Source organism: Ovis canadensis, chromosome 6 (assembly GCF_042477335.2).
Source record: "Ovis canadensis isolate MfBH-ARS-UI-01 breed Bighorn chromosome 6, ARS-UI_OviCan_v2, whole genome shotgun sequence".
NCBI lineage: Eukaryota > Metazoa > Chordata > Mammalia > Artiodactyla > Bovidae > Ovis > Ovis canadensis.
The window spans coordinates 102,046,002-102,064,065 of record NC_091250.1 but is presented as its reverse complement, the minus strand read 5'-3'; the positions used below and the strand labels follow the sequence as shown (position 1 = coordinate 102,064,065).

At 31.5% G+C, this 18,064-nt stretch overlaps 1 protein-coding gene across 1 annotated transcript; it reads right to left on the bottom strand.

The window, feature by feature from the left end:
* Positions 1 to 113: 113 nt before the first annotated feature.
* On the bottom strand, positions 114 to 16,830 carry CSN1S1 (casein alpha s1). The gene is made up of 18 exons (XM_069595032.1): positions 16,788 to 16,830; positions 15,343 to 15,405; positions 13,624 to 13,656; positions 12,706 to 12,744; positions 12,236 to 12,259; positions 11,789 to 11,812; positions 11,160 to 11,183; positions 10,443 to 10,466; positions 8,937 to 8,969; positions 8,161 to 8,184; positions 8,017 to 8,070; positions 6,661 to 6,702; positions 5,995 to 6,018; positions 4,751 to 4,792; positions 3,809 to 3,835; positions 1,896 to 2,050; positions 1,267 to 1,310; positions 114 to 494 (listed from the first exon to the last, which is right to left on the bottom strand). Coding segments are annotated over exons 2-17 (621 nt in total). The 5' UTR covers positions 15,394 to 15,405; positions 16,788 to 16,830; the 3' UTR covers positions 114 to 494; positions 1,267 to 1,309.
* Positions 16,831 to 18,064: the final 1,234 nt, after the last annotated feature.

Genomic DNA, 18,064 nt, shown 5'->3' with positions numbered 1-18,064 from the left:
ATGTGGTTGAAAGTGTCATAAAAATTTAGTGAAAACAAAATGTTATATACATACAAACTCACAAGGTTGTGTAAATTCCTCCCAATGGAATAATGACAAAAATAGGAATAGTGCCTTACAATGTAATTTATTGAAAGGAAGAAAGACAAAATCTCAGTTACTGCACACAGTTATTTGAAATGATGGCACTTACAGGAGAGGTGATTCAAAGGCTTTAAAAACATTTTCCATATAGAAATTTAATGAAGACTGTAATTCCCTTTGACTCAGTGGCCTTTATACCAGCATGATACTACTGGAATTTAGGTAACAAGCTCTTAGGACAATTTCACTTAAGGATGTTACACAATCTAAAATACAATAGAGAACTCAAGAAGAAAGAGTGCCTTCAATTTGAGATTGTCCTATTCTAAAACAGCAATTGAAGCCTTTGGATAGAATGGTTTAACATGATAGATGAAAAGACATGTAGAGCATGGAATTTTCAATCCCATCTGTAAATCAAAAAAGAAATATGTAGTTAGTTATGCTGCATGTTTTGAAAGGAGAAGCTACTGTTAAGATACACTTTAATAGTCATTTTCTCTTCATCTTAAGATGAAGTTCACAAAGTTATATGTGTCTCCTGTTACTAACACATACCCACTGCTCCTGATTTTTAAGTTTTACAGGCAATTTATGACTAGGTTGCACTTTCTTTTGCAGTAACAGAAAATATGGCAAAATAATTCAAAGTAAAAACTTCCACGTATGTCAGACTTTTACTTTCCTTCTTTTGATCTGTTGTAAGGGAAGTTTCCACCACTAGAAAGGGAACACACACACACACACACAACTACAAGCTCCTATACAGTAAACTGAAGTACTCAAAACACATCTATGGACATTTAAATCTGTTTTCTTCTTAACAGACAAACACTTGATTTAACTATGTGACTTTTTAAGTATTTCTATTTCAGTGATCATAAGGAATAAGGTTCCTCTGCTGGGGTCACCAGAATTAGTAACACCCACACTCCTATACTTGTGTAGAAATTTCAATATAATAAATTATATTAATTAAAATTAGCTAGTTTTATTGTTACTTAAATTTGGTATTATTATAATACAAAAAATGCTGAAGCCAATTTAATTATTGATCTTATCTAAGTGTAATGTGTCTAAATATAGCTAGACTAGAGGACCAGCAAAACAACTTTATAGTCTACAAGTTGTACCTTTGTATTCATATGAAAAGAGGATCAAGACAAGCAATTTCCAACTTACCAAAGACCATAATTGTGGAGTTCCTCAGAATTCACTTGACTCTTCTGAAGGAACAAAAATTGGTAAGACATGAGTAAGGTAGTCAGTAATAAAATTTTGCTAAATCAAAAAATGAGCACTAATTTTCCCAGCAGTATGCTTAATAGATTATTATATTTAATCACCTTCAAGGTTATAAAAACAAACATCATTATATTATTTCAAGTAAGCGAAAATAAAAAGATCAGGATTTCAAGTTAGGACTTTAGGAATGCCAAAATCTGCAGTTTATCCCCCACACTGCATTCTAATGTATATCATGGGTATAATCCAAAGAAAGGCATTTAAAGATTAGCAAAAGTGCAAGGAGGATAAAGTTGAATTTTTACTTTGGAGAGAAAATTTTCCTCCTATTTTCGTCAGAATGATTATCACTTATCAAATAGATAGCACTGCTCCACATGTTCCTGAGTAATGGATTAACATTAGCCATATATCAGAAAGTTACCATCAATTTTCCATTTCAGAAAATTCTAGCATAGGAAACTAAGCATTTAAGTGTCATGCTTATTCTAAATCTATTTTTATATTATGTTTTCTTCTATTTCCCTTGATACGGCAGCAATATGCAGTCATTTAAATGAACTTACCACCACAGTGGCATAGTAGTCTTTCCACTGTTCTCAGAGCCAATGGGATTAGGGATGTCAGAGAATGAGGGGGCATCAGTGTATTGTGTGCCTAGTGGAAGGTAATACCAGGCACCAGATGGATAGGCGTCCAGCTGGTAGAATTGTCTGAAAAGCTAGGGAGAAAGACCATTGAAAAAGCAACAGTGTATGAGAAATCAGTTTTGAATCCCTGAAAATGAATCATTTCATTCATTTCAGACATGGCTATTTGCATCACAGGAGATGTTTACTCTGTGAGGAAAACAGAGAAACCAAACTCTTCCCTATGGTAAATCACAGTAAGGAAATTTTGGAAAGGGTTTTTCTTAGGGTACCTGAGGGGTAATGAATAAATCACTTCTTTAATATCAATAGTCAGTATTGAACTCCAAGAACCTGCATTACTAACACAGGTTCAGCTATCAAAGTCCAGAGGAAAGTGGTAGTGTGAATTTAATTATTATATAATTTATAAACTCATGGACATTTGGATTAGAGAGGGTCATTTTTGCCTTTCTGTTCTGTAGTTTAGTTTTTCATGAAGACAATGAGCTCAAAGAAAGGGAAGGTCCTTGTCCCAGAATAATACAGGGATTTCAGAAATGCCAAGAATAAAAAGAAAAGAATTCTCTAATTCCTAGCCCAGTGCCCCTTTTTAACTATAAGGTTTTGGTGCAAAAACATTATTTCTTTTCTGAAAATTTGGAATAGGTACCTCTGTTAATCTATCATGGCCTTTTATTTGTTTCTGCATATTAATGTAACTCTTTATATATTCAGATGGAAAATATATGTTCTTTGATGGAATTAGAAAAACCAAAGAAAGCATTTTAAGTTTTGCTGTGGTTGCCTATCCTAACATGATAATAAATATGATATCTGAGATTTTCTCTTATTAGTATTAATATAAAAAATAAAATAAATTCACCTGAGGGTAGAAGTAGGCCAGTTCCTTAAAGCAGAGAAAGGGAAAAAATAGTTTTGTGATTCAAACCCAGTTAAATGCCATAATAGACTAAAGTATTACTACCAAATGCTCTCATTAAGATTAGAATGATTACCCTCTTTTTTAAAAATTACATGGCAAGGTGAGGATAGTGTACTCTTTAGAACTCAATGAAGTATGTAATTGTATTTTCTTTTCTCTTACTTTGGCCCATGACTGGAGAGAATTTTAGAAGAAATTGAGAGCAAAATATGATTCACATTAAGGAATAATTATCATAAAATTGATTGATGACTACTATGTTTTGAATCTTGTTTAATCCTTTATCAGATTCATATTTATAAAACTCCATGGTCTTCTTTGCATGGTTTATTTTTTAAATTAGCATACTATATATAAACTCAACCATCAGTGGACCAAAGAAACTGAACTGAATGCAGTTACCACCTTCAAAAGTGGGGACACTAAAAAACACTGCAAAACTCAAGATATGTGAGTTTTGGAAGAAAATAAATCGATAGATTCATATTAACTTCACAAATGAAAGAGCAGGGCTCAGAGAGAACACAGTTTGCTCAAGGTCATAAGATTAGATCTAAGACTGAAAACTCAAGAAGCCCAGACAGTACTATAGATTAATAAAAAGTCAAATTTGAACGATATGAATAGTTGGTTGAGGTTGTTCTAACTTAAAAGTTGACCTGAAGCTCTCTTCATTCAGGGATGGCCATAGAATTGTTCTTTCATTTCCTTTGGCAACTTAGATCTGATCTTTCATAGCAATGTTGGAACCAGCAATGTTAGAGTCCAACACCAGTCAACAACTAAGAAATACTAGCAGAGCACTACTTCCTGATGTAACTAGTTAAATAACTCCCAAAACCAGTGGTTACCAATAGATAGTTTGGGGCAGTTTTAAAACTCACACAGACAGACACACACTTACCTGATTCACTGCTATCATAGGCTGTTTCTGGAAAGAAAAAGAGTCAGGGTGATCTTTTAAGGCTGAATAAAACCAAAAAATGTAAGAAGCAAACTTTCTGAAATGCTTTGCATGTTAGAGATCTGGAAATTCACACTAATAATTTTGTCAATTGCATTATCTAGATACTATTTCTTCTAAGACATATGAACCTACTCAACAACCCTGATAAGATTCGTTAAATGACAGTAGTGATTGAAATTGGCATAGCTCTTGATAGGAATCAGAATTTTAATAGCAACACATATTTCACAGTATCTGGTTGTCACCTTAAAAATGAAATCAGAAGCCCTAGGAACACTACTGAATCAATGGAATGCAAGGCAGAGGAAGAATCAGTTTCTATTATATAGATAAATACACTATACAGATGGAAGGGAAAACAGATCAGAAAGGTTTTTTGACAGAAACATTTACTATCTCTCCAGACAGTTTCTTCTAAAGGTTTCAATTAGAATTAATAAATCTCCAAATGGCTTGCTTGAAAGAGCATAATTATGAGTTTGAATTTCCAAAATATAAATTGAATTTAAGAATCAAATCATGGACTTAAAGATATAAAATTTAGGAATACCTTAAAAGAGAAATTAACATAACCATGGAAATTAACATAACCATGGAAATTAACATAACCATGGAAATTAACACTTCATAGTGTTTAGAATTACAAAGGTGCTGCTGTCAGGTGAGACTGAGAATAGAACAGCTCCCATTCCAAAGAAGAATGACAAATAGTTCTCCTTTCTCAAATTGATTACTACAAATTGTTTCAGAAAGTTGGGAGTGAAAAATAACCACCTGAGAGGAAAGAAGTCTCTTCAAAATTGTGAAGCTATTTAAAAGCAAACATATTTAAACTTTGCAACATATTATCATTATGTAATTCATTTAGCAAAATATTACCTGGTGGGCAGGGTTTCCCTCTTTCATACTGTGAAGTTGTTCCTAAATAGAAGGAAATATGTTCTAGGTTACCTAGATATCTTCTGATATAACACATTCATTTTACAATTATCAAGAATATATCATCATCTGTGAAGATTAGTATAAACTGTATTCTCTGCCAAATTTTTGAAAATTAGAATTATAGCTTTCATTTTCTAACTTTAGAAAAAATATTCAACTCAATGTTACACTTACTATAATTTGGAAGGATAAAGAATCTATAAGTTTCATATCTGGGGGAAAATAATCCACCAGTTCCCTAGGACTACATATGTTCTGTTCATGACTATTAATCACTCATTTACATTTTATCTTTTATAAATTTTAAATAAAACATTATCAAATATGGGTAGTAGAAAAACTTCTCCCTTGGATTATATTTATTTCTGTTAAAAAAGAAAGAGGAACACACATTATAAAAACAACACTTGAAGAAAATACTAAAATATTCTAGATTTAGTAAATAGTCTTATATGGTCATGAATAGCTTCCTCAAAAAGAGAGATCTCTTTATCTTGTAATACATTGATTTTACTCATGTGTGAATAACAGACATTTGCTAGGCACTTTCATTCACTGGGGGTCTACGCTAAGTGCTAGGGACCATCTATGAAATAAATAATAATGAATACTATGAGCAGTGAACACTATGAATGATGAACACTATGAGCAGGACCATATAGTTCTAACACTTGTGGAGGTTACGGCCTAATCATATCATAACTAAGGTGCTAAAATATATTATTCATGTAATTTCTTAGATTAGTAATGATAAGTTTGATTGAGGTACCAATATATCTAAATTTATTTGGCTTCTAAGTCCAAAGCAACACAACAAAATTGGAAACTGAAGCAAGAGTGACACTAAGGTCCAAATTAAATTCATTATTGACTTCCTCCTTCCTACAATTGTAACAGAATAAAAATGTGAAAATGTAATTTTGCTAAATTAAGACAAGTCCTTTTCCCTAAAGTCCTAATTAATCAAGATTATTTGGTATAACTAAAAGAAAAAATTATGGCCTCCCAAGTGAAAAACTATGATACTCAAAAGGATTGATACTAAATAGTGAAGCTGGATTGTGCTAATAGATACTTTTCTGATCTATCCATACTATCAGCAGATAGTTTATGACTTCATAGTTCAAATGCACATCTTATAGTGCATTTAATATATTTTAAATTTAGTAAATATATCTCACCTCAGCACTTTTGGGAACAATTTCCTTAAAAAATAAAAAAACATGTATTATTAGTTTTATGACATTAATTTACATTCAAGATAAAAATGCTAATTAACCAGACACATCATAGCTTATCTGTGATTAAAAAAAACCTTCATAATATTGTCAAAGTTCTCATGAACATAGCAAATTTTATAGAGTCTAGGGATTAGGGGAAGGAGAGATTTTTTGAACATTTTACTGGACTTGCCACAAGCTAGCCTAAGGAATAACTGAGTAGGAGACTGCTCATTCAATATTCAAAACAACGTCAGGAAGTGAAGATAACTATAAAGGAAACGGGTCTAGAGACAATGAGATCAATCAACCTGCCAATTCTTTCTTAGAAAATTTTGATGAAAGCAATTTGAATGTATGGGATCCCTGATTCCTCCTACAGAGTCTACATTGTTTTTTAAATGGAATGTTTATTTGGCAATGATCTGTGCTTTCACAAGGAGGCATATGTATGGAATCACCACTCAGAACTGGATTTGGGAAAATAAATACAGAATAAATTCCAGAATATAATGAATCATTGGGGAAGCTCTAACATGATTTGATGTAGAATTTAGTCAAAGTAAATTTCACTTAATTATTTTAATTCTGTAGACTTAATTTTATATTATTATAATAAAACATTACCAGCTGGGGCACGCTGTATTTTTTCAGTCTGAGAAGCTGTTCCTATTCAAAGAGAAAAATATATTGTCAATTTCGTGGATACCATCTATCATGGTATCCCTTTCCCAGGAGTAAAGAATGGGAAACTAATAATCTTACTTTAGTGTTGTTTCTACCACAGAGAATTTGGATTAGCCCAATCATTCTTTTTTTAAAAAAACATTAGAAAACCAACTGTGTTACATTGTTTTTAACTTAAAATATATTATAATGCAGTCAGATATAAATAATTATTCAGTCAATCCTAAAAGAAATCAGTCCTGAATATTCACTGGAAAGACTTTTGTTGAAGCTCCAATACTTTGGCCACCTGATTTGAAGAACTGATGCATTGGAAAAGACCCTGATGTTGGGAAAGATTGAAGGCAGGAGAGGAGAAGAGGACAGAGGATGAGACAGTTGGATGGCATCACTGAATGGACATGAGCTTGAGCAAGCTTCGGGTGTTGGTCATGGACAGGGAGTCCTGGTGTGTCACAAAGAGTTGGACATGACTGAGTGACTGAACTGAACTGAACTGAACTGAGACAGTTTTGCTTACAGTGTGCATTATATCAGAATTGCTAAGAAAATTGAAAACAGATTTGCTTTCTGTGCTGTGCTAAGTCACCTCAGTTGTACCCAACTCTCTGTGATCCTATGGATATAGCCCTCCAGGCTCCTTTGTCTATGGAATTCTCAAGGCAAGAATACTAGAGTGGGTTGCCATGCCCTCCTCGAGGGGATCTTCCCAACCCAGTGATCAAGCCTGAGTCTCCTGCATTGGCAGAGGGGCTCTTTACCACTAGCACCATTTGTTTTTTGATTTTTGCAAATTAAATCAGAATATTGGATGAGGGAAAAAATGATGTTTCTGATACTAGCCACATTTACCGAGGGCTTACTTTGCACTATGTCTTGCTTGTATTAATTGCTTTATATGCTTAAATATTATTACTATTTTGTCACTTTGGAACTTAAGTTATAAATTTACAGCAGATAAGGAAACTATCTAATATCACATGCTGGTAAAAGGTAGAGCTTAGAGTCAAACTCAAGTCTGGTCAAATCTATAGCGTGCCATTTCAATACTGTGCTAATCAGATCTGACAGTAGACTATAATACACAAGTATTCAAATGAGAGTATGAATTAAATATCTGAGATTAAAAAACTTGTCAGTTTTATTTTCAGGAGGGATCAGTATACTACTAGAATCTGTTAGTCTGCTTTGTTTCACGTTTAGCAGATATTGAAAAGGAGAGATAATTTATCAACACAACATTCTTGCTCATTCCCTGATGCACTGGTCTTTGATTAACTTTTAATAAAATTTTACCAGATAACCCAGGTAACGCTCAGAGGGCACATCTTCCTTTTGAATGTACTTCTGCTAAAAAATTCAAAAAATAAAAAGTTTAATTAAAATTTAAGATATCCTGGATGATGTTAATATATTTTAAATTTAGTGAATATATCTCACCTCAGCACTATTGGGAACAATTTCCTTAAAAAAAAAAATGTATTGTTAGTTTTATGACATTAATTTACATTCAAGATAAAAATGCTAATTAACCAGACACATCATAGCTTATCTGTGGTAAACTGATTTTAGCCACAAATTCCTGGGTAAATTTAGATAAGATGAACAATCAAAGTACATGTTCTCTTTTCTCTTCTCACTGCTTTCACCAGGGAAGTTATTCAGAATGTTGGATTGTGAAGAATTCACTTTTAACTGAATTCATTGGAACTGGGTTTATTTTGTAAACTGGATGAAGTTCTGCTCCCAAAGTTTAAGGATTTCATCACTTTGTATGCCTTCTCTTTTTCTCCTCTAGGTAACAAATAGCAAAGGATTCCAGTGCCTCTTTAACATAGAATTGATTGAGTTCTGCAAAGGATATATCATGTTTATATTTCACAATTTAGAAGCATAGCCATTATTGTAATTTTCAGTGATAAGATTTAATTCTACAAAAATCTGGGAAGGAAAAAAAATTAGAAAAATCATGTTTGGATACCACAGATATCCAGATAGGATTATTTGCCCAGAAAGAAATCTTTATTTTGTCTCTGACAAATAATTGTTTTCTTACACTTTTGGGGTTGATAGCCTTATATGCTAAAATTAGGATAGAGCTACATACATAGTGCCTTGTACAATGAAACCTTATGGGACATGTAAACTTTATGGTTCAACAAACTTTCATAAACATTTTCTAATTGGGATACTTAATTAACATAAAAATGGTATACCTCACTTGACGAACTGCTTCCAGCTTTCATTTGCTAAAAGAAAGAAAATCATTGTTACTGCCTCTGAGACTTTTAGAATTAGAAGGAAACTATTCCACACTTTCATACTGGGTTGCTAACTAGTTTTTAGTGAAAACAATTGGGTATAAAAAGATTCAGAGCCAATAAAATTTACTTTTTTTTGGATTGTCAATTTTATTTAAAATATGTTGGAGAGGGGAGCATAATAACTTACTTTGTAACTTAAAACCTTTTTATTAAAACAAATACAGATACTTTCTTGAGTAGAATGCAAATGCATATGAATTTTCGTGATAAAAATGAAACCTGGAATGAAGAATCCTATTGAGCTGGGCTACCTGAAACCCTGGGTTGAGTTTATATTCTCACATACACTTGGGGCAATTTTGATGTAAATAAATTGGAAATATGAAAATAGAACAATCAATTTCAGAATGGAACTAAAATTACATGAGCTTTTAAAAGTTCTAATCTTTGAAACATTTAGTTTTTTTCCTAAGTCATAGATGTTCATATTTACATATGGATCTGATTTCTGTTCCCAAGTACATACTAAGATATTGATTCTAATATGCAGCAAAATAGTCATCTCTTGGGAGAGTTGAGTAAAAAGTATTGTGGGCTAATGAATTTTTTTCATGTTTTGAGATTAGGTAGCATAGCCCATTGGAGAATGGAATGGAAAACCACTTCAGCATTCTTGCTTTGGGAACCCCGTGAACAGTATGAAAACGTTAAAAGATATGACACTGAAAGATGAACTCCCCAGGTCAGTAGGTGCCCAACATGCTACTGGAGAAGAGTGGAGGAATCACTACATGAAGTCAATCCTGAATATTCATTGGGAGAACTGATGCTAAAGCTGAAGTTTCAATACTTTGGCCACCTGATGCAAAGAACCGACTCAGTAGAAAAGACCCTGGTGCTGGGAAAGATTGAGGGCAGGAGACAGGGATGTCAGAGGGTGAGATGGTTGGATAGCATCACTGACTGAATGGACATGAGTTTGAGCAAGCTCTGTGAGATGGTAAAGGACAGGTAAGCCTGGCATGCTCCAGTCAATGGGGTCACAGAGTCGGGCATGACTGAGTGACTGAACAACAGCATAGCCCATTGATCCTACATAATTGCTGCAATAAATTTTTTCTGCCCAAAGACCACCCTCAACACACAAGAGAGTGAACTCTTATCCTGGGATGACAGAAACAGGGTTTTAATTTTTTGAGTCAGATGTTCATTTTTAAACACTCATGCACATTTTGCTTTTTACTCTTGATTTTAATAAAGAAGCAAAGTATCTCCTGATCATGTAAATGTCAAATTTCCTCTCCTTACTTTATCTGGCACAACGTTGTACATTCTTGGGTATGATAGCACTGCTTGAGGAGTTCAATTGCACAATTGGAGCGGATAGCTTTCTTAAAGCGTAGAGCATATCTTATTTATGATATATAAGTGTAGAGTTTATTAAAATAAAGATCTTACCTTAGCATCTTCCATGGCTTGATCCTTAGAAAAGAAAAGAGAATTAACTTTATTTTTCATGACAAACATTCCAATGTAAAATGATAATTACCAAATAAAATGGATGCCAAAGGAAATAGAAATGGGTGGCAATAGAGAACTGGTAAGGAAAATTAAAAAAAAGCCTACCTACCAGGCTAACTGAAGAATTTTCCTCTTTAATCTGCATTTCAGAGCTCAATAAAAAGTGCTGTAGATTTTTATATGTTTTGATAAATCATTGTAAATATTCTACATTTTCCTTTAACTAACCTAACTTCTTTTTCTCTTTAACTTGGCTTTTGGATGACAAACCAGAGCATTGGATTAAAGATTATGTGACAAATAAAAGTGCACAAAGCATTGGTTCAATAATGTATAAATATTTAAGCAAAATGAATTTTCTCCATGTAGTTTGTTGTGTTCAGTTTCCATCACCATAGCAGTACAGACAGCAGTGAGATGATCCATAGAATTTAAGCTCAAAATACTATGTTGGTTTAGTTATCCAGCCAATTTTGGTCAACATACATGTTGCATCTTTTTTTCTTTGAATTAGAGATATCTGTTTTAGTTTTGGCCTTAGAGAATTGTTCATTCATCTTGATTAGGATACTTAAAGGATATTTGATTAGGATATTTTTTACTTCTTTCTTTTCATTATATTATATTTAATAGTTTTAAAATAAAGAATCTTACCTCAATTGATTCACTCCCAATATCCTGCCAAGAAAAGATACTTAGTCAGGTATGAAGAATATTAAGAAGCTGTAAATTTTTAAATACCTGTATGTTTTTTAAATACCTGTATTTTTTTTTAATAACAAAGCTATTAAAACTTTGAAAAACAACCTTGATCAAATTGACATGTAAAACATTCTTGGAGCAGATATATTGCTTTATGTAGTACTCAATAAAACATTTTTTCTGTTTTGGCGATCAGTGAAAATAGTCTGTCAGTCCATAATTGCACTAATTCATTCTTTTATCCATTCATTCATTTATACTAATGCCTTGTCTCTTCACAGTTGCAAAGTTAAATCAATGAAATCAATATTTAGAATTCTCAGTAGATCTCATCAGTCATTTTGAAAGTTCAAGAAAAGTATAAATGTTACAGGAAATTTTTTTTCTAAAATGTTTTTCGTACTGCACAAAGCATTTTTCGACATACCACCTAAAGAAAATTTTCGTATTTTCATTATCTTGAGTTCATCACTCTGTTTTTCCCTTAAAAATTCTCTTTGTCAAAACCAATAAATTGTAGGTTGCAAATTATGATTTTGAGGTAACTTTAAAATAATTTAAATATCATTTATGTTCCTTACCTTACTCAGTTCATTGATGTTCTCCTTAAGGACAGAAAAGAAGAGAGAAACATGAATGAATGGATATCTGTAAGAAATGTATCTTACATTTTGCTGCTGCAAATTAAAAAATAAATATGCTTTTTGTGAATGCACTAATATTTCTTGCAATATCATTTCTTGCATTATCTCCTTGCTAAGTTTTCTTTATTTAAGCTGTCAGTACATTACTGTGCACTTAAAAATATTTAAAAAATTTTGTTCCAGTAAATTTGACTATTATTATCTTTCATCTTGTTTAAGTCGTAGTTCTGAGTTATCTTGATCTCTCTGTCTGGTTCAATAATCTAATAATAATCTAAGTGATTTTTCCACAAAAAGGCAATAAAGAATTGGTATAATACCATAAATAACATAGAATAAAATGCTTTGTTAATTCTGCAGTATATTCTATTCAGAATTTCTTACCTTTCTAAACACTTCTGGAAAAGGCTACAAGGGAAAAAGATTATATTAAAAATCATTCAGACTAAACTGGGTTGCCTAGCAAATCTTTTAAATACTGGTCTTGAAATAAAATTTCTATTTGTGTTCTATTTGACAATTCAGTCATGAAATTACAGAAGACACAACACATCTAGAATATTGTAGAGATAAGAGAACATTCCATCATAATGAGAATGGAAATTATAAAATTTACATAGATTATGCACAAGACAGCATAAGTGTTTTACAAAGAGTCAGATGTATAGGTACAGATTAATATTTAAAGCAGCTTTTTAATATTTGCATATATAATTTCAATATTCTTTGTGGTTGCTTGGGTGAGCAAATGAAGAAAAAATATGACCAAGTGAAAAAATATTTATAAATAAAAATTAAGTTGATTTTTCCAGAAAAATACATTTGTCATTGAAGAAGAGGTAGATAATACTTACCGCCACAACAAACCTGAGTAAATTTTCATTGAGGACTTCCTGTAGGAATGAAATTGTGAATTATAAAAGTGAAAAACACAGTCAAAAAAGGAGAATGTTTTTCCATTCTCCATTTATTTAGGTAAACCAAAATATTTCTTAGGTAAAATAAGAGATAATTAGTTTCAGTTTTATGATTTTATTTTAAAATCTGAAGGAGACACCATGTTTGGTTCCTTCTTTATCAGGCCTGTAGGTTTAGTCAGGTCTTACTTATCAAATGTCAAAGGAGGAATTAAACAGGAAAGTAATGAAAACAGAGAAGTGAGAGGGTAATCAACTATCTGAGTACCTGGATACAATTGAAACGAATGTATACAAATGAAAATTGAAATGAAGAAGACATTCAGTATTTATCATAGCTAACTGAAAGAGAAATTAGTTGGGGTAAAGAAAGAACCTTACCTCTCTGCTGTCTGGCTCATTCTGTACAGATTAAAAAATGAACTAAGCAGTGGATACGGTGGAAGATTAATGACTCTTGTAAAAGTGTGTGATAGAGTATCTAATTTAATACTCTGTGTAAATTGAGATCAAGTTGTAAATCATATGTTTGAGTGCAAGGAGAAGAGAAAGAATGAATAATACATTAAAATAGACCACATATATGTATTCTATTTAATTAACTATTGCTCTTGCATAATAAAATTTTTATTAATCATAAATATGTAAGTCCAAATGCCCTCTTCTCTAAAAAGGTTTGTGAGAGCAGATCAATATTCAGCTCAATAGTTGAAGATATTACACCTCAGCGGATGTGAAACTGGCTGTTTTCTAGAGAAGGAAGGAATGAGACTACAATCTATATATTAGCAATTTATCATCACTTAAGCTACACAATTTATAGTGAGTTCTTGGAACATAAAATAGAACACTCACTGGAGAGAGTCCTTGGTGCTTGATAGGATGTTTCTGTTAAAAAAAAATGCAAGAACTGTAAAAACAAAAGCACTCAAAATACAATAATAATAATATCACAAGGCACATGTAATATTATACATTTAATAGTGCTGTTTAAGAAGTTTGTATTTTAAGAGCTAAATTTGACACCAAGTTCCCCTGGGAGGGAAAAAAAAAATTATTGACAAAAATAAAAGAAAAGTAAATTATCTTCTGTTTCTAGAGTCGTGCAGAAAAGTATATAAAAAGACAAAAAATAATCTGAAATATTGTTTGTCTGGATTTTATTTTTTATCATAAATTAAATTATATAAAATTTTAACTCAATCTGCATTTTAACTGTGGGAACAAGATTTATGTTTGTTAAATGTTAGCATTAAAAAATGATGTTTTCTTTAGAAAAGAATTAAAGAATCTGTTCGCTGGGGGATCTATATCTGCTTCACTGATAAAAGGAAAAGATATGGACTACTCCAATGGCACATTTCTGAAGAACTTGGATCCTTTTTTTGTAACTTACTGTCAGATATTTCCTTCTTTTGATGCTTAGGGTTTAGCACAGACAGAACTCTATTGGTTTAGAAGCTGGATTATTAGTGATCCTACATTACTTAAACTTTAGAAAATAGGAGTTTAACAATTGAATATCTCAGCGTTTCATAAACTTTTGCATCTATATTTGATAGTTTGAGTGTCCAAATATCCAAAACTATTATCTTATTTGAATTGCTTTCTTGTCAGTTGATTCCTATTTATTTATTTATCATTATCTAGAGGTAACAAAGGAACAGAATAACTTTTTGTTTCACATTAATAACTGAATTTGTTTTTTGAGAAGAAACTTAAGTTACTTTACATTATCTAGTTTTTCTTTCTACAAGGACCAAATTATTAGATCTTTGAATCAGTTGAATGAGCCCAACTTTCTGTACCTTGGGAAATATTGGTTGACATGAGCCATCTCAAATGAGAGTTTGACTTAGGTTCCAAAAGTGGATACACTGGAATATAGGGCTTAATAGTATATTTGGTTGGAGAAGGCAATGGTAACCCACTCCAGTACTCTTGCCTGGAAAATCCCATGGATGGAGGAGCCTGGTAGGCTGCAGTCCATGGAGTTGCGAAGAGTGGGACACGACTGAGAGACTTCAATTTCACTTTTTGCTTTCATGCGTTGGAGAAGGAAATGGCAACCCACTCCAGTGTTCTTGCCTGGAGAATCCCAGGGGTGGCAGAGCCTGGTGGGAGGCTGTCTATGGTGTTGCACAGAGTCGGACATGACTGAAGTGACTTAGCAGCAGCAGTATATTTGGTAATACAAAATTGAACATATATATGTTTACAAATATGTTAAGCCTATAATGGACCCAGGCAAAGAGACTAATTACCTTCTTTGATGCTCTTTATTGTATTGTTAATTACCTTATTTCTTTTTTAATTTTTATTTTTTTATTGTGAGGTGTTTATATTTCAAGTTAGAAATTTTATTTAGAGTTAAGTCTTTGAATAAACTAAATAATAATGATCAAAATGTGAAGGATTGCTATAGCTTTAATATCAACACTTTAATAGCTAGTTAGAGACCATCAAATTCTTTATGACTACAATATCTTGCACTTGATGAGACTTGCATCAAATTGCATTTGAGATGACTTCAAACAAGAATCTAGAATCTTCTAATTTTTTTACTGTACTCACAGGTCTGGCAAGAGCAACAGCCACAAGACAGGTAAGGATGAGAAGTTTCATGGTTGTCAAGATCTATGTAAGAAAATAAAATAGGTCTTATAATAAAATTAGATTCATGAAAAAAAATATTCTTGATTTTTCCAACAAAGGAGTATATTATGATAAAAGTTGTTTCACTTGAAAGTAATATTTTTATTCATTTAGTTTCTAATTTTGCTCTTCAATATAAACATTTACCATTCAAATTATTTTGCTTACTGTTTTTGTGAGATAAGAAATACCAATATCTTACTACACTTCAAAGTAAAGCATTTGATCCTGAAAGTAATAGCAAGGTTTTGTCAGAGGAATAGAGAAGCATCAATATTTAAATATTACAAATTTTAAAATAAGACAATAAAAATTAAAAAGAAATTTCCTGTAGATCATTGGATTTGTTAAAATTGATAAAGTAAAACCCACTGGTAAATTATATTTAATTTTATCTGTAATTTTTAAAAAATGTCTTTATCCTTTATCCTGCTCTTTCAGAGTCTTCATGAAAACATTGTTTGTGCATTATGTAGAAACTATTAACCTTCATTAAATTTTTAAAAGGATCTAGCTATTACTTAATTTTGCTTGGTTGATATATCCATGACATGACTGTATGAAGATGATTGAACAGAATTATAAGTCAAACATATCACATTTGACTCCTAGAGTTCTATTAAATTGCAAGACCCCAAAATACATAAATTTATATGGGCTGAAAAAATGCATTTCAGATAAATAAGAAAAATTAGATTATACATGAAATTTGTTTATACCTTAGTCAGCAAACTAATGACAGATTATTTTATACAGGCTGCTTCAGTTTACAAACTGTAGAATCTACCTGCATTTGTTAAAAAAGACATATTTATAAGCCCCAAATGAGTTTATTGTTTTCATATATTTGTATCCTTATAAATATCCAAATTTAATCATCTTTATAAAAGTAGTCATTTATATCTAATTGTCTATCATTGATGTTTCCTTTATAAAATTAATTTTATTAACCTAATTACATGGAATAAAAATGGCCTTGAAATATTCTACCAGAAATGAGCTTCACCATGAAAACAAAAATATTATAAATTATTCTGTATGACAACTTTTTACAGAATTTGACAAAAATGATTCAATTTTACCATAAATCTATACTGAAGTTATGTATCTACATTTTCAGTATATAAGAATTTATTTTAAAAATGATCAGACAATTTGGTCTTTATAAAAGTATTTAATTTTTCACCTATAGCTCTGAGATAGATAGTATCAACATTTGCAAATATATTTTTAAACTAACAGTATATCATAGGAAAGTACCAATACTTGAAATCACATAGAAAAGTTACAACTGCGTATTAGTGAAGAATTAAAGATGAGACAGAGGAAAATAATATAAATTTTTTTATATGTGTACATAATACCTTGAACCCAAGACTGGGAAGAAGCAGCAAGCTGGGTTGATGATCAAGGTGATGGCAGACTTTTGCTTCCGAGCTATTTAAACCTACTGATTAGTAAAATGCTAATTTTGTGGTTTCAGTTTAACCAATAGGTTTATTTAAATTCTAAGAATTCTCTCACATAGGAAATCGATGTTCTGTTCAGTTCCTCTCCCAAGAAATTCTGAGGAGAGTTTACAACAAAGAAGTGATTCATTATATAGGAAATGGAATGGCATTGTTCTAAATTAACATCCAAAAAAAAAAAAAAACCAACAAAACCCTAGATTTATGGTTATTATGAGAACATGCATTTATATCAATAAAATTTCCTTTGTAACTTTTGAAAAATTCAATACCTGTAAAGGAAATCCTTGGGACAAAACAGGGTCTTCAAAAATTTTCAATTTTTATTAACGTACAAGACCATGAGAAGAATTCATTATTTATTTCACCTCTTAAAACTCAGTTAATCCATATTATTTATTTTAATGATTTACCTTGTGAAATAACTTACATTATATGTGGTCTAATCTTTTTCTTGCAAAAAGAAAATATAATTATCGTATAAACTTTGGTGGCATTTTAATTATACCACCAAGCTAATTTTTGTTTATTTTGGGTGTACTAGTTGTGGTAACTAGTTCATTCATTCTGGTGTAAATTGTTGTTGTTTAGTCACTAAGTTGTGTCCCGTTCTTTGTGACGCCATGGACTTTAGCCTGCCAGTCTCCTCTGTCCATGGGATTTCCCAAATAATGATATTGGAGTGGGTTGCCATTTCCTTCTGCAGGGTATTTTCCCTATCCAGGGATCAAACTCAGGTCTCCTGCATTGGTAGGAGAATTCTCATTACAGATTATTTAATTAAAATTAATAATTATTCAAGAATTACAATTTTTAAATATTGCAAAAAATAAACCATAACTCTGATTTTCCATCTTTTAAAGTAAACAAGTAAAAGAAAAAAATTCCTATCCCTCCAATTCTTAATTGTACTCCTAGAATTAACTGGCTTTGTACATTGTACAATATATTAATGGCATTGTACAAAATATTATGTGCTAAATAAAATATCTGTACAAGGGAGGGCTTTAAAAACTTGTTGATTGCAATTCCTTGTTTATAAGAAAGGAATCATATTATATACTTTAAAATATCTATAGTGATATTTTCAGTGTATTCACAGTTGTATGACAGGAACATTATTTTGTATTAAAAGAAATTTCAAAACTGTTCAGGCTCTCCACTTTGAAGAT